The 18454-nt window shown below is 36.0% G+C and overlaps 1 protein-coding gene across 6 annotated transcripts in view; it reads right to left on the reverse strand.

The window, feature by feature from the left end:
• LOC131929313 (apoptosis-inducing factor 3) overlaps positions 1-18454 on the reverse strand; it is a 53939-nt gene that overhangs the window by 8429 nt on the left and 27056 nt on the right. For 4 of the 6 annotated variants that reach the window (XM_059285423.1, XM_059285420.1, XM_059285419.1 and 1 more), the window contains exons 3-10: positions 7407-7617; positions 6268-6377; positions 5935-6044; positions 5352-5478; positions 4158-4270; positions 3833-3919; positions 571-662; positions 98-228 (exon numbers count right to left, since the gene is read on the reverse strand). In XM_059285423.1, coding sequence (XP_059141406.1) covers positions 98-228; positions 571-662; positions 3833-3919; positions 4158-4270; positions 5352-5478; positions 5935-6044; positions 6268-6377; positions 7407-7617 — 981 coding nt within the window. Of the gene's footprint in view, positions 1-97; positions 229-570; positions 663-3832; positions 3920-4157; positions 4271-5351; positions 5479-5934; positions 6045-6267; positions 6378-7406; positions 7618-15224; positions 15275-18113; positions 18176-18454 lie in introns of those variants that run through there. The other 2 variants (XM_059285425.1, XM_059285424.1) reach the window with 2 other exon arrangements.

Here is an 18454-nt window from a genome sequence, read left to right on the forward strand (position 1 = left end):
GTACACTGTAACTATGACTTCCTGTAGGCTGACAATACAACAAAACACCAGAGATTAGCATGGCAGTATGAAGAAGGTTTAGACAAGGGATAAGTACCAATAAAAGAGGATCCCATGATGACGACATTCTTGCCATGTGAGTTCTCAGCTATAGCGTTGGCATCCTGTGGTGTTCGCAGGGTGTAAACATTCTTCAGATCAGCCCCTGGGATGGGCAGCAGGCGGGGCCTGAGTGAAGGACAACATGTTGACATCATGATGGTTTTCTAACACAATATTTGCTTGAAGCAGTAAAAACAGATACAGTATTTTATGGCATAAGAGACTACTTGTGTTAAGATGATTCCCCACCCCCCAAACTTTAAGAGTTAAAATATAGTCTGGTATACAATCCCCCTTAGCTGTAAAATCCAGAACCTCCCAGAATACCCCAGACATTTGACATGATTTTCCTATGTAATAAGTTGACTTAGATGCCAGAAATTTCTTTAATGTTAAAATAACAATTTTGACAATTTTGAATTGTTTCACCAATAAAAATGGAAACAAGATTAAATCGTTTCCACTCACTGTCCACCAGTAGCAATCACCAGGGTGTCATACTTTAGGCTATGGCCATCTTGTAGCTCAACTTTCTTCTCACTTGGAACTATCTTGGTCACCTAATTTTAAAAAACAATTCTCTTTTAATTAGATAGCCAAACTAATGCTTTATTTGGACTTATTCCACAAAAGTGTTTGGCATGAATATTTCTTTAGCCATTTTAATTATTTCATGTTGAAATGCCAAATAGTGTTGTTTTTATGTTCTTAAACTTTAAACGATTAATGACCCATTGCACGCGCTTACAATACGCGTAACAAAATAAAATTTGTTTCATAAAAATTTTACCTACAAATTCCAAATTTTTAACTAAACAGGAAGTTGAATAGTTTCAGCATTCTTTTCCAGTTTACTAATTTTAATGGCGATTTTGAAATATATTAGTCTCTTTCTATCCCAAAATTTTAGACTCATCTGTCCTATTTTAAGTGATTTAAAATTAAAAATAAAAGAAAAACATGGCTTAAAACTTATCTAGAAATGTATTTTACAAATTTATATACCTTAAACATAACCAAATTGATATTTAACTGTTAAATTCGATGCATAGTTGTTTAGAAAAAATAAATAGTTGACTACCGAAAATAAACTATTTAGGATTTTTTCTGGCATTTTTAATTTTTTATATTGTTCTTCTACCAAATATATTATGTTCTATTTAATAATGTTGGAAAGCCAGATTTAATTCCAACATAAAGCAGTAGTTTTTATCTTAATTATTAATTTCATTTAGACAAAAACGAATATTTTGTGAAAGTGTTCACTTGTTTATACAGAGTTATTCTCCTTACCTTTGGATGTCAAGGGTGGTGTTTTGGTAGAATGAATGGGTCATTAATGATTATGGTTAATGTGTTCAAATCTTACAACAAAACAAGAATGTTGAAATATGAAAAATACAAGATAAGACAAGCTAAACATCATCCAATGATAAATGTGTTTGAGATTCCAGCCAGATAAGGGTTAAGCTTTGATAACTAAAGTTTTAATTCTAACTAGAATACCCGTCATCCGTTGGATAACTGTGGGTTTCGGGGTCATCCATCAAAAAAACATCACGTCTGTCACTCAGAGGCATAGCGACCCTTCCCGGCGCCCGGGGACAAACTTTTCGATTTGAACCCCCCCCCCCCCCCCGCAAGATTTCGATTTGCAACCCCCCCCTCAAACTTTTGATGTGCACCCCCCCCCCCCACTCAAACTTTCGATTTGCACCCCCCTCAACCTTTCAATTTATTTTTCCAAACCATTTTGGCGCCCCAACATATGTCCCCCCCCTTCCCCCCTCCACCTCCCCCCCCCCCCGCCTCCCCTCCCCCTCCCGCCCCCCTCCTACTGCAGTGTCACTTATCGTCACAAAAAACAGACCCCACATTCAAAAATATGTTTTTTATCTTTTAAAAACACCAATTTCGGACTATCCCTTCATATACTGACGTCACAGGTGACCTACTCAACTCTACTTCACCTGCCCAGTGCCCCGCCAAGTCTCAGACGACATGTTTTTATCGTTTAAATAACGATTCCAGCCGCGCATGTCTCTGACCACACTATCCTTTCATATGCTTAGGACAAAGAAACAGATGAACTCTACTTCACCTGCCCTGTATCCTGCCAAGTTCAGATAGGCAACTTTATCATTCACATCTAAAAAAAAAAAAAATTGAAAAAAAAAAAAAAATTATTAACATATTGGTCTAGAACCTATGCCACGCGCATGAGAGCCGGCTACGCTACCAACTTAGCTATTTACTCGTGACGTCAACCGTGAATTTTTATACAATACTATGAGTCTCCTTATGCAACATGATTTACGCGCATAGATCTAGATCTAAGTCTAGTAGTAGTTGTAGTAACTTTCAAATTAAATTTTATCTTAAATCAGCCAAACAAAGATATATATAAAATAAAGAAGTTCTTAAATTAGCTAGATCTAGATAGAATTATCTAGATCTAGATTCTACGACTCGCTTGCTTAAGTCTTAAGTTTAGTTTTTCTTGCTAGATCTAGATCTAGATCTAATCATTAGCTACGCTGATAGGCCCGGAGCGAGCATTTCAAAATTACCATATTCCAAACAAAGATTTATATAAAATAATAAAGGTCTAAAATAGTTTAGTATATAGAAAATCACTATTATCTAAATCTAGATAGAATTATCTATATTTTAGATCAACGACTGAGCTATATTTAGAATTTACGTTTATAATTTAGCAAAATTACCGGTATAGAAGCAGCGTATGAATCTTAAGCTACGCAAATAGATCTACGCCCTGGAGCCAGCACTTCAAAATTTGCATAGTCGAAACAAAGATTTATACAAAATAATAAAGGTCTAAAATATTTTAATATATAGAAACTCATTATTATCTAAATCTAGATAGAATTATCTATATTCTAGATCTACGACTGGTTTGCTTAAGTCTCGTTTCTTTTTTGGTTTGTATTTAGATCTAGATCTATAACTAATAAATTTTTGATTTGACCTAGATTTAGATTCTAGATTCTAGGTCTATAAATAACTTTCTTGGACAAATTGTAGATCTAGAGAAATTTATTGTAAAACTAAATGAAAAAAGACAGTTGAAAATTGATAGAAGTGTTGGAACGTAATAAATACAGCAAACGGACGTATTGTTAAAGTTATGACTGACAGAAAATTAGATTTAGAACGCGTTAAACTTTTGAATGGGAACACAATTTTCTTCGATAGACGCCGCCATTTTATTGTACTAAAGAGTAAACAAAAACCTGTGACGTCACTATTCCCACAAAGTTTAGTCAATGTTTTAACATTTTAAAAAAAAATGGGTTACTCTACGTATGAATAAATCAATTAATTAATTAACGTCTTTAAATAAATTTGTGATTAACAGTCTGCATTAAAAAACTATTCTCTACCTACATACTATTTTACAGCTCTCCAGATAGAGTCGAACATATCACAATTTTCGATCGGACAAACAAAAAAACAAATAAATATTCAAACATGTAAACAAACTTGACTTTTAGTAGTATATAGATAGATAGATGGTATGGCAGCAGGATGCCCTGTCAGCAGTTACTTCCCTTGCAAATGTGTGCAACCCAGGATTGTTTATTGCATTTAAGCTTTAAATATTTAACTGTTATCAGACATGGTAAATTTACAATCCCCCATTATGGAGGCAGATATATCAAGTAGGTACACAAGTTAAAACATTATGCTAAATCTATTTCTCCACTACCTCTGTGTTTAACTTGAGCTCTATATCATGGCTGTCATAGAAGTCTTTATTCCTCAAAGCTATTTCCTCTGGTTTAATACTCAAAGCCTGAAGAGTAAGGTGAATGTTTTATATTAAATTTTAATATAGGCCATAACAAGGAAATTAATCTTGATGTTTACAGTGAAATAGCAACGTAAACAGAAAAGGATATTTCAACGCCAAGGGTAGACAAAGGTACAGAATATAGTCCAAGTAAAGACAGAGAAGTCAGAACCCCCTCTACATCTTTACAATGAGAATTATAAAAATGTTTAGAAACAAATAGTGAAAGGTTAAAACAAACTTTGCTAAGTTTAATCCTGTCATAAGGAAGTGCTGTCTCCCTAGTGACCAGAACAATTTTTCCAGTGAACCCTTCCTGTCTGAGTGTCTCAGCACAGACCACACTTGCTGGACCTACAAGAAAACATTTTAAAATGTATTTCAATGTACTGGTACTGAAAGGGTTAAATTGTCTGCACCTACAAGAACACATTTTTAAATATGTTTTAATATCCTGGTACTGAAAGGGTTTTTAAATGTATTTCAATGTTTTGGTACTGAAAGGGTTAAACTTGCTGCACCTACAAGAACAGATTTTTAAATATATTTCAATGTCCTGGTACTGAAAGGGTTAAATTGTCTGCACCTACAAGAACACATTTTTAAATATGTTTTAATATCCTGGTACTGAAAGGGTTTTTAAATGTATTTCAATGTTTTGGTACTGAAAGGGTAAAACTTGCTGCACCTACAAGAACAGATTTTAAAATATATTTCAATGTTTTGGTACTGAAAGGGTTAAATTTGCTGCACCTACAAGAACAGATTTTAAAATATATTTCAATGGCCTGGTACTGAAAGGGTTAAATTTGCTGCACCTACAAGAACAGATTTTAAAATATATTTCAATGGCCTGGTACTGAAAGGGTTAAATTTGCAGCACATATAAGAACAGATTTTAAAATATATTTCAATGTCCTGGTACTGAAATTGTTAAATTTGCTGCACCTACAAGAACAGATTTTAAAATATATTTCAATGGCCTGGTACTGAAAGGGTTAAATTTTCTGCACCTACAAGAACAGATTTTAAAATTACATTTCAATAGTGTGGTACTGGGGGGGTTAACTATCCTGGACTTAAAAGAACAGTTTACAAAATATATATTTCAATATCTTGGTATTGAAAAGGTTAATTTTACTGGACCCACAAAAACAGTTTAAAAGCATTTCAATATTCTAGTACAGAAAGAGCAGCTCACAAAATATAATTCAACATCCAGGCACTGAAAGTGTTAACTCTGCTAGACCTATAAAATAGATTGAATATACTCTTCAACTGCAGAGGTAGGCTTTCTTAGACCTACAGTAACACAACATGTACACAATTCAAAAGCAAACTTTAAAAAATTAGAAACAAAAAGATCAGAAAATATTCAAATAAATCCATACAGTGATCCATAGCATTCAAGCAATAAATTCAGTTGTTTTCTTACCTCCACCAATCAGCACAACAGATTTGTTGTTGTCTGAAGATTTCTTCACCATTGGTTTGACTCTCTTTGAGTTTTCTAAGGCAGCAGGGTCAGCTCTAACGAGTACCTTCCCATCTTTCACCTCCACCTGCAAGCACACACAAGATCATGCCCTCTTTCATGTTCATTGTGTTTGCTAAAACTTTAAAGTTGATGTGGTTAAATATACTATTGAGAAAATAATTGTTAGAAGTTGTTGGGATAGCGTGGTTGGATATTTGAGCTCACAACTGCTAACCTGAAAGTCTCAAGTTTGGATCTATGACTTGAGTATACCCAACTCTGATGGGTACCTGACTCATCTTAGGAAAACTAAGGTGGCTGGGCATAGTGTTGATGACACTATCCTTTATGCCAAGGTAATTGAAACAGGTGAAATCTACCTTATTTACCTAGTGTTTCTTAGGCATGAATGGGAAAAGATGATGATGAAACAAAGTTGAACTAAAAAGTAAATGTAAATTCAGAGGTGAAATTTTATCATGAAACAAATAGTAACCATGTTTCTGGATGATTATATAAATATAACAGCATTTGTACTTGCCTGGAATTTCTGAACACTGTCAAGACCAGGAAAATCCTCAATGTCTCCTGTCTTAACATTAAAACATGCACCATGCCAGGGGCAGCGTACCACACCCTTACAGTAGGCGCCTGGGGAATTGGTTTTTTTTATTTACAAAACTACATTGCATAAGGAGAGATAACTTATTTGATTTTATAAATTTTAAAAAATATCAACACTTTAAAATTTCACTATATAAATCAAAACTAGTTTTAATTAAGTTCAGGTAGTGAATCTATTTTATAGTAAAAAAAATTTACTAGACCTAACTTGCTACATGTAAGATCAAATACAATTTTAGTAAAAATGTACCTTTGGAGAGAGGGGCACCATAATGTGTACACTTGTTGCCTATGGCGTAAAAGCTGCCATCTTCTTTTACCAGCAGAACTTTCTGATCCCCTACTTCCACTTCTTGCATGCTGTGTGGTGGTGGTGAGAGAGTACATGAATAATTAAGCCATCGGAACATTTCTTTAAAACAATTAACTTAATTTGGAACAGAAAAAATACATTGGTGTTAAAATAATTTAAAAGAAATGTTGAATGGAAATATATAGTTAAACATAAAAAGCAGAGAAAAATTAATGTGTTGTAAAACTTTAAAAGCTTAATTCTAAAAGTTAATAAAATTTGTAGACCAGAATAAAATTGAATATTTAACTAAAAATTTAACATAAATTATAAATTAATTAAAATAATTATATCTGTGGTTAACTTTTAGAACTTAACAGAATTTGTAATAAATTGCAAGATGGTAGCAGCCAAGTAAATATCATTGTGTAGATGGTAACACCCAAGTAAATATCATTGTGCAATGGTAACAAACACGTAATAAAAATCATTGTCAAAGTAGTAACAACCAAGAAAATATTGTGTAGATGGTAACAGCCAAGTGACAATCATTGAACTTCTTCTTCTTCTTCGTTCTTAATTATTAGTGTTGAAGGGGATCGAGATTTATCTGCCAGTGGGTTTGTCCTCGAGACTTTGTTCGAATATATCAACCATGTGCTTTTTGCCGACTCAACCACGCCTCCAACACAATTAAGCGTTACGTGTTAACTGGTTATGCGCCATTGAGGCCATTGACTCCGATTTCAGCCTGCTTTTCTTTTTGGATTTGCTTCCATAGCCTTTGTCCAACCAAGAACAAACTACAAGGCAGCAGTTGTTTAATTTTGGAGTTGTCTCTCCTAGAAGAGTGGCTGTCCCCAGCTAACGAGCCTCATCTGCCCGAGGGTTCGAACTCGAGACTTTTCGGTTTAGCAACCATGAGCTTTATCATTGTCAGAGTAGTAACAACCAAGAAAATATTGTGTAGATGGTAACAGCCAAGTGACAATCATTGAATAAACAACAAGGAACAAAAGAGCTACAAGACCAGAATATCTTTAGTTAAGAATATCTTATATCATGGGAAGATAACTGTGATGTAAAACTTAACTCACTGGCCATCTTTAAAGTCCTTAGCCTCACCAACAACAGCTTCAATCATGTTGCCAGATTGTGTAACTGCTGAATCTGTTGTGTCGGTACTGGTTGTATTTTTTTGGTCTGTAGAAGTGCTTAGTGGTCGCTCTGATTGGTTTGTTATGCTATCTGGATAAACATTAAGGGCGTCTTCACGTCGTTTAATATTTACAACTTGCACACCAGCTTCTGAAAAACAAAATCATCAGTTCATCAGTCAGAGACAACCATACATACATTCAGACTTTTCTCTCAATGATTGTGTTCAGTTGATTATACTTCAAATAAGTTTTCCATAGACTGCAGATTGGCTTTAATGATAGAAAAGTACGAAGTAGTAAGAAGTAAAAGTATGTAGATTAATATTTTAAATTTTATTTTAAGACATGAAGTAAAATGATTTTACTAAGCTCAATTAAGAATTTCCAGCTAAGATGTTGATTTACCAAGATAGAAACCTCATTTTGAAAATGACACACTAAGTAAATGGATTAACTCCTAATTATAGCATATTTTAACAAATTACTTTCAGAAGTTGTTACAAAATAAATAAATAAATAGGCCTACCACCTTTTTAAGAAAATATACTTTTAAAAATAAATAATGTAATATCTTATATTTCAAGTGTTCACAAGTAAAAGTTAGGCCTATGTAAATTATGATATTTGTTTTTAACAGTTGTGACCTACTTAGGTCGAGTCATTTTTATTTTGACATTGTATAATTCCTTATATGGAATGATGGTGTAACACCTGGGGTTTTTCCACTGACTTATTAAGGTGTTTGAGACATAGAAATTTTCCATTAAAATCTGATTGAATGATTCTGATCAGATGATTATCCCAACCAATGGCGACATGAGTTGAGGATAACCTCCCCTGTCACAGAAGTCTTTAATTGCACTGCACACTCGCAACACGAGGCAGTTTTTCTTGACCTGGTAGTCTACGGGGCCGTTTTACCTCGTTCAGGCAGCCGTCCATATTGTCCGGCTATAGACTCTGACCATTTGAACGTGAGAGTACTTAAGACCTGTGTGTGCCTTGCTTTCTTAAGTTGATTTAGTCTTCTAGTTTAATATTACTTGTCGCTAAGTAATTCCTGAAGCTACAGCAGTGTTGTGTGGCCTGTGGCTGTTCTTTTGACAGTGTAGAAATCTGTGATAGTGATTTTTCCTACATTTTGTAAGTTGTGTTTTGATATTTTATACATTAAATATTTTATCTAGTTCATCTTTGTGTTCTGCCACAACTGAGTTCGCTGATTAAAAGGTCGTATGTAGATTGGATGAGTGTTAATTACAACAGTATCACTAGCTCCCCTAGACATTAAATTCGAGCCCTAGTGGGTCGTTGTGTTAAGTGTTCATCCACTTAGGCCGTAAGGCATTTGCATATGACCCCGAAAAAAGAATCCGGGGACGTTCTCCTTCTATTTAGCTGATAGATAGGTTAACGTTACAAAGTGGGGGCCCGTCCGGGATTTAATCTGTCGTTCCAGTTGTTGGTTATATCAGTTGAATATTAAGGTTAGTTGGATTTAGTTGTTTTTATATCCAGTAGCGCAGTGTTCTTACAACGCGCGCTCAGGCTAGAGTATCTAGGTCAAATTAGCAGACGTGTCACGTCCTACATTTAGAGGTCAAGTACACGGCCCAACGCTGTGTATTAATTTAAAGAATCTAGGCTTGTTGTGATTTTCAAGTTAGAGTTATGGAGTCTTTTTTGGCTAATCCTACTGTTGAAGATGTAGAAAAGTTGAGTAGAAAAGTTTTGGTTAGTGTTGTTAAGGAATTGAAATTGGATTATTCTGTTACGCAGAAGTCAGAGGTATTGAGAGATAAAATTGTTGTTCATTTCATTAATGAAGGAGTATTTGATGAAAGTTTGTTGGCTGGTGTGTTGCTCCGCGAGGAGAAAACTCTAGAGAAGGTAGAATTAGAAGCTAGAATTGCTTTAGAGAAGGAGAAAATTGCTCTAGAGAAGGAGAAAGTTGCTTTAGAGAAACAGGAGATAGAGGCTAAAATTGCTTTAGATAAGAGGAGGTTGGAATTAGAGTTTGGTCAAGTTAGTGATGTCACTTCTCTGGTAGATCCAAAAAAGTTGTCGGTAGGGCAAGTGATTGCCAAATTTGGGAAATTAGTTCCTAAATTTGATGAAACAGATTTGGTCGTTTTCTTTAACTCGTTCGAGAGTTTAGCGAAGACATGTGAATGGCCCGAAACTTCCATTACTGCTTTATTGAGCTCTGTCCTTACTGGGAAAGCTGCAAAAACATACCAGGCACTCTCTCACGACGTTCAAAATAACTATAGTTTGGTCAAGACTGCCATTTTGAAGGCCTACGCACTGACGCCCGAGGCCTATCGGACAAAATTCCGAACACTCCGCAAGTTACCCACACAATCATATGTGGAATTTCTCTTTGAAAAGGAGAAAATATTCTCAAGGTGGCTACACTCTGAGGAAGTTTCTGAGTTTGAGAAACTCAGGTCTCTTATCCTAAGGGAAGAATTCCTATCGTCCCTGCCTGAAGAGATACGACTACACATACTGGATAACAAGATAACTGACATCCAGAAGGCTGCTGAGTCGGCTGACACATATATGTTGGTGCATAAGAAACCACCAGTGTCAGGAAACCGCCTCAACCCTGTGCTTCCCCTTTTTGGCAGCAATCATCCTGTTGGCCAACATTTGAAGGCAGCACAGTCCAGAGAGAAACCAAGATCAACTCTCAATCGTCGAGCAGTATGCCAGTTCTGCAAAAGGTCTGGGCATCTTGTCAAGGACTGTTACAAACGTCTTCAGAATAACAGAGAGGTGGTGCGTACTTCCGCGCACTATGCTCTATCCCCTCAAGCAGCCAGTTCAACTATGAACTCTAGAATCCAAAAGGACTCTAACCCTAAGTGTCCGCAAGAAGGTAGTCAAGTCTCCACACATTATGTGCAGTCACATTTTGACTGTTCTCGCCACCATCCAGTTTCTTCCGAGTCTACCGATCTCGAGAGATCGAGAAAAGTTGACTTTTCATCTTTTATTGCCGAAGCCATCATTAGCAAACCAGGTGATCCGTTGTCTCAGAAGAATATCACCGTTCTAAGAGACACAGGAGCGTCACAATCTCTCCTTTTGAAAAGTTCAATGGACATTTCACCAGAGACGAACACCGGAAGGATTTCCATTATCCAGGGAGTGGGGACAAAATCAACTGTCGTCCCTTTACACAAGTTTGCTCTGAAACATCATCTCGTCGAAGGTGAGGTCATTTTAGGTGTGATAGATAGTATTCCTGTCCCAGGAGTACACCTACTTCTAGGGAATGACCTTGCGGGAAGCAAAGTATACCCCTGTACGGTTTCAGACCCTTTGTCAACAGTTCCAGATAATGATTATGAACTGTATCCTGCATGTGCGGTGACAAGAAGCCAGACCAAACAATTGGCTGACACAACGTCTGAACCACATCTACCATCATCGTCAAGAAATTCGACTCCCAAACTGGAGTCTATGCTTCCAGAAAACACAAGCTTGGGCTTACCCCTGAGGATATCTCAGGAAGACATCATTAAAGCTCAACAAGTCGACGCGGAACTCAAAGCAACGGTCGAAAAATCTCTATCATCTGACGATGGAGAATATTTCTCCGAGAACGGCCTCTTCTTTCGTCGCGCTATACCAGTGAATGCCTCACCAGCCGAACCATGGTTGGGTAAAAACCAGCTGTGGGTCCCTCCACCTTATCGGCATGAAATACTTAAGCTGGCACATGACCATCCAATGTCAGCGCACCCAGGAGTCACTAAAACGACGGCGAAGATCAAAGAACTGTTCTTTTGGCCCAAAATGAGAAAAGATGTGTCGCGTTACTGTAGAAGTTGCACGAACTGTCAGTTGGCCGGAAAGCCAAACCAGACAATTCCTAAGGCCCCTTTGAGTCCGATTCCTGTATTAGCAGAACCCTTTTCTAAAATCGTCATGGACTGTGTAGGTCCCTTGCCTAAAACCAAGGCGGGCAACGAGTACCTACTTACCTTTATGTGTTCAAGTACCCGTTTTCCCGAGGCGATTCCCTTACGGAACATTAAGGCAAAGACTGTAGTCAGAGCCATGACCCGGTTCTTCACTACCTTTGGATTACCTAGAATCGTGCAAACAGATCAAGGCAGCAACTTCACCAGTCACCATTTTCAGGAAGCGCTAGCCAAGCTAGGCGTTACCCACATCACCAGCTCAGCCTACCACCCTCAGTCTCAAGGCGTACTTGAGAGGTTCCACCAAACCCTCAAAACCATGCTAAGAACATTCGCTACTAGTAACACCCAATGGGATGAGTCTGTTCCTTGGATTATTTTCGCCGCGAGGGACTGTGTCCAGGACTCTTTAGGCTACTCGCCTTTTCAACTTGTGTTTGGACATTCTGTCCGTGGCCCCCTGAAGCTGATACATGAACGGTGGACAGGTACCAGCGATCATCCTGTGGAAAGCTTCGACGATTTTCACGTTCGACTGAAAGCCGTGTGCGAAATGGCTCACAAGAACTTAAGAAAGGCCCAAGTGAGAATGAAAGAACTGTATGATAAGAGTTCTTGTAAACGAACATTCAATCCAGGCGACAAAGTTCTTGTGCTAGTACCTAATCTGAACAATGCGTTATCCTTGAGATATTGTGGACCCTTTACTGTGCATTCAAAATTAAGTGATTTGAACTATGTTGTCAATACGCCCGACAGAAGAAAGAAACAGACAGTGTATCATGTCAACTCACTGAAAAAGTATTATGATAATTGTAACAATTTTCAATCCACAGCTAAAATTACTTTACCTGTATGTTCAAATGTTTCTGATGATGTGATACATGATAAATTGAAACCCCCGAAATTGGTAAATTCTTCCTTTTTAGATAATTTGAATGTCCACCTTATGCATTTGTCCACAGAGGAAAGCCATAGATTGTCTCAGTTATTTGAGACATTTCCCTCTATTTTTGGGGATGTCCCCAAAGAAGCGAAGGTTCCACCTCATGATGTAGACGTTGGTGACGCAAAACCCATTAAACAACACCCCTATAGAGTTAACCCGGAAAAAGCTGCTTTGATAAAAGATGAAATTGATTATATGCTCAAGAATGATATCATTGAGCCCAGTTTCAGCAACTGGAGTTCCCCATGTCTCCTAGTCCCGAAAGACGGTGGATCTTTCAGGTTTGTGACCGACTTTAGGAAGGTGAATGCGCTCACCAAAGCTGATTCCTATCCCCTACCTCGGATAGAGGACGTTATTGATAAAGTTGGTCAGGCTAAGATAATTTCCAAAATTGATTTACTTTCAGGATACTGGCAAATCCCCTTATCTGACCGTGCAAAAGAAATATCTGCTTTTGTAACCCCTAATGGTTTTTATAGATACAAACGTATGCCTTTTGGTATGCGAAATGCTGGTCAAACTTTCCAGAGGGTCATTAACTCTGTCATTGCTGACATAGACCAATGTGAGGCCTACATAGATGATATAGTTGTATTTTCTAATACTTTTGAAGAACATATTGTTCAATTGACTAACCTTTTTAGAAAATTGTCTGAAGTTAATTTTACTGTAAACTTACATAAAAGTGATTTCTGTAAAGCTTCAATTACCTATTTGGGTTATCAAGTGGGAACGAACCAAGTTCGGCCCATTGAAGCTAAAGTAGATGCTATTGTAAGGTTACCACCTCCCAAAAATTGTAAAGAGATCAAAAAGTTCCTTGGGATGGCTGGTTAATATAGACGGTTCTGTCAAAACTTTTCAGCTATTGCTGAACCTCTTACTGCATTATTGAAAAAGGGTGTTGAGTTTGAATGGTCAGATAAATGTCAAGAAGCCTTTTTAACCATTAAGTCATTTCTATCTAATGCTCCTGTTATGGCTGCACCAAATTTCAGCAAGCCCTTTAAACTTGCCATTGATGCTAGCAACTTAGCCATTGGCTCAGTCCTATTTCAAGAAGACAACATGGGAATTGACCATCCCATTGCCTTTTTTTCCCGGAAGTTAAATGAGAACCAAAAGAATTACTCTACTATTGAAAAAGAGGCTTTAGCTTTGGTTTTGTCATTACAACATTTTGAAGTCTATGTCTCTTCTTCAACCAATCCAGTCAGAGTGTTTTCTGACCATGATCCCCTGAAATTTACCTCTAAGTTAGGACAGACAAATCAAAGAATATTGAGATGGTGCTTATATTTCCAAAATTTTAATCTGGAAATTTCACACATTAAGGGTAGTGATAATGTTGTGGCTGATTGTTTGTCAAGGATGTAAAATCTTGTTACACACATTGATCATGTGACATGCTTTGTGGTTCATTAGGACCATAAACAGGTTTTGTTTGAGTGTCACTCATATGAAAATGAGTGGTGTGAGTTTTGAATTTTTTTCAAAATTCCAATCCTGTTGAATATTTTGTTTATTTTCAGGTGAACCTTAATTAAAGGTAGTTTTTGATTATATGTAATCTTTTATAATAATATGTCTCATATGACTCAATTGATATTGTAGCTAGTCATAGAAATAAAGGTCTTACCCTGGCGGGTTTACCACTTTTAATATTCTCATGGAAAAATTGTAATTCCCCTTTTTGAGGGATTTTGATGTATAATTACCTTTTGAAGGGTTACTCCCCTTTCACCAATTGTAAAAGTTGGAGTTACTTCCCTTTTATGTTCAGGGATATTTTCATCTGGTATTATGATTTTGATTGCCTACATTTGTAAAACATTTTTGTTATTTCATTGCCAGATTGGTTCCTTATGTATGTTTTTGTGGAACCTATCTGTCACTTCCAAAAAGGGAGGGGATGTGACCTACTTAGGTCGAGTCATTTTTATTTTGACATTGTATAATTCCTTATATGGAATGATGGTGTAACACCTGGGGTTTTTCCACTGACTTATTAAGGTGTTTGAGACATAGAAATTTTCCATTAAAATCTGATTGAATGATTCTGATCAGATGATTATCCCAACCAATGGCGACATGAGTTGAGGATAACCTCCCCTGTCACAGAAGTCTTTAATTGCACTGCACACTCGCAACACGAGGCAGTTTTTCTTGACCTGGTAGTCTACGGGGCCGTTTTACCTCGTTCAGGCAGCCGTCCATATTGTCCGGCTATAGACTCTGACCATTTGAACGTGAGAGTACTTAAGACCTGTGTGTGCCTTGCTTTCTTAAGTTGATTTAGTCTTCTAGTTTAATATTACTTGTCGCTAAGTAATTCCTGAAGCTACAGCAGTGTTGTGTGGCCTGTGGCTGTTCTTTTGACAGTGTAGAAATCTGTGATAGTGATTTTTCCTACATTTTGTAAGTTGTGTTTTGATATTTTATACATTAAATATTTTATCTAGTTCATCTTTGTGTTCTGCCACAACTGAGTTCGCTGATTAAAAGGTCGTATGTAGATTGGATGAGTGTTAATTACAACAGTATCACTAGCTCCCCTAGACATTAAATTCGAGCCCTAGTGGGTCGTTGTGTTAAGTGTTCATCCACTTAGGCCGTAAGGCATTTGCATATGACCCCGAAAAAAGAATCCGGGGACGTTCTCCTTCTATTTAGCTGATAGATAGGTTAACGTTACACAGTAAATAAATAAATAAATAGGCCTACCACCTTTTTAAGAAAATATACTTATAAAAATAAATAATGCAATATATTATATTTCAAGTGTTCACAAGTAATAGTTAGGTCTGGTGTAAATTATGATATTTGTTTTTAACAGCAAGAGTCCAAATATCACACAGATTTCCAAACCTTAGTTCAATAGAATTGCTGTTCAACTCAATGACTCAGGTACAAAGATTACCACTGATAACAAAATAACTTGGTCCACTATAAACATTTATGTTATGAATTCATGAATAGTTAAAGCAAATCTGTGGCCACCAGCATCAAGTTTATAACCACACCTATCACTATCAGTAACTGATATAATCTAGTCACAGCTGCTAGATTAATAATAATGAATGTAGATTTAATAGAATAATTTTGAGTTGCAAAGCTAATTCAGTAGTTTAGGCAACTAAGAATATAAAATATAGACCTACACACAACAGGTCATAGAGCAGGCTCCAAATCAATAAAATAACAAATAACCTCCTAGAGTTTCAGTTAAATAATTAACTCCTACCTGTAATCAATCAATCATGTGAATCTATAGCCTAGCATGGGCAGACATTGGCTAGCAATGCAATGTAACCAACTGCCTGACAGTTTTTATATTTTCTTAAGTGGAGTTTTTTTTTTTTTTGCCTGGGGGGTTTGTTTAGATGATGCTTTTAATGAAAAGGTTAAGTTAAGAAACTTTGAAAGAAAACACCCACTGGAATGTATGTTTAAGTAGTTACATAGCAATATGGCTTCAAGAAGAATTGATTATGACAAGAACCAGGCATTCAGACTTTGTATTTTTTCTCCTGTTTAATTCTCACATGATTAAATATAACATATTTTAAGAATTCTTATAAAAATGCTGCAAAGGCAAGCGAGGAGGCCAATTATATTATTCATGTTTATCTATGCTGGTATTTCAGTAGCTTTAGATAGAATAAGATGTAGGAAGAAAATAATAGCAGAATTTTGCATTTTTGTTGTTGATTTTAGCTAATATGAAGGCTGATAACTGTGTAATTACTGTGTATGTTTGAAAACACAGGTGCTTACTTAAAGTGCTGAGTGAATGTGTAGGCTGCCTGAGAAAATGTGGGCCATGGAACACCTTAGATGTGACAATGGTGGTTGTACCAGATGACCTGCAGGCAAGCCTAAGTCTCCGTAGCAACACCCTCAAAGCCATAATTCTACACAATGCTTTCCTATATTATAGTTAATTCATCAAGCTTAACAAAACAATTTCAAAGTAAAATAAAAGAGAAAACTGTAAATGTAATTTTTATTAACCAAGCACTATTTAAATTTAATGTAGGTCCCTTTGATCTATATTATATAGCAAAATACTTTAAACTTTAATAAATTGATATAACTTAATAGAGAAATAGAAAGGAGATTTTATAGAATCAATATTTCAGTCTAAAGGCTAAATCATATATAGATCTAGATCTATACTATATTAATATAAAAATATTTGTTAAATGCCGTAAATTCAAGCCCTAAAAGCCAGACCAATTACCCTAGCTTTGAATGATTAAGGTTTAGAACTAGCCTAAGTAAATAGACTGCTTGTAATTAACTATTGGTGGCCCAATTAAACGAATTATTAATGAATGCAACAACGATCAGACATTCTCAGGAGAAGCCTACTCTGAAATCAGGTAGCATCTAGATTTAGAATAGATCTAGATCTAGATTCTATAACAACTAATTCACAGTACTGTTTAGATCTAGTAGTTTAGTCACTTTTTACTGGTTTCACTGAGTTTCAGGGGTGTGGAGAAGAAAGGGCCACACTGCTTTAACCAGTGTCCATACTTTCTCCCCCCCCCCCCCACATAAAAGTTCTAATCTAAGTATTCTAGTTTAGTAGTTTAGTATTGTACTAGATCTCGTACTATATATCCTATATATAGAGGCCTATATAATATATTATATATATATATATATATATATATATATATATATATATATATATATATATATATTACAATATTAGTAATTACTGGCACTAGACCTACTGCCTACTGGTCTATCCTTATCCTACAAATTTAAGTCATTAATTAAAGAATTAAAGATATTTTTATACCTACTTTATTAGTTTATAAGTTTATATAGTATTTTATGGTAGGCCTATTTGCCATTTGGCCTGCCCCATAGAATATACTTATATAGTATAGCAGTATAGACCTAACCCTTCATACAATGCCCTACAGTTACAGCCTACATACATTACTAGAATGTCATGAATCTGAAATTTTGATAATCAACCACAACAAACAATAACATTCAAGGGTAATCTATCGTTTTGGGTACGTAAAATCGCCCGCGGCTATTTATGTACGAAAACGTTACCTCATTGTCAAGGCTTTAATAGAATTATATTGTCATATGTTTGTGTCAAATATTATAGATAAATGAATAATAAACCTAAATCAATGGCTAAATATATCGATATAGGCCAGAAATTAACTTTAAACAGCAGTGTCTGAGAGCAAGATTTGCTATATAAACAGCAGCCATTTGTAAAATAGAATGGCTTCCCCCTGAATCTGGCGCTAAAAGCTTATGAAAATAAAACTTAGACAAGATGGCTGCTGTAGTAAATGAGCATTGTTGCATCTGTTGGAAACATCGCTAGTCTTCATTAATTACGGAAAAGTTTTAATTCAATTGTTTAAAAACAGGTACATAAATGAATCAAGGAAACATTTTTGAATTTTTTAAAACATAAATCCTCCTCAAAATGTGAAATAATTATTAAAATTTAAGGAGTCACCTGTTTTTCACATTACAAATCGCGGGCGATTTTACGTACCCAAAACGATAGATTACCCATTCAAGCAGAAGATTCAAAATCAACTTCGACTGCACTGCAGTATTTTATTCAAACTTGTGATTGCTTGTTTAGATCTAGATCTAGATTCTAGATCTATGTTGATTGTAGTTAACTTTTATTAGACTGGTCTCTAACAACAAATGTGAGAACTGAGAACTGATGGTAAACATTGATTTGAATTTAGTTCAATTTACCTTGTAAACAACGTAGAGTTAACTAAAAAGTGTCGATGTTGCGGTTTAGAAGTCACATGTCTGTCACGTGACATATCAACGACTACAGTTAAACAGTTGAGTTATATAAAATAAATAATTAGACCTACGTCAAGTTAAACTACCGTTTAACTATTGTAAAAAAAAGTAGAAGAAGGCCTACTCTTTTATGAATATTAAATAACTAATTGGTGACGGTTAGACCAAAGCTGAAATGTAGTTAATAAAGTGCATATCACCATTCAATATAAACCGGGGGGGGGGGGGGTCGTCTATAAAATTATGTCACACGCCAGTGGCGGAACTAGAAAAAAAGGGCCACC

The sequence above is a fragment of the Physella acuta genome, unplaced genomic scaffold, assembly GCF_028476545.2.
Source record: "Physella acuta isolate Inbredline_101_S28 unplaced genomic scaffold, ASM2847654v3 ptg001613l, whole genome shotgun sequence".
Taxonomy (NCBI): domain Eukaryota; kingdom Metazoa; phylum Mollusca; class Gastropoda; family Physidae; genus Physella; species Physella acuta.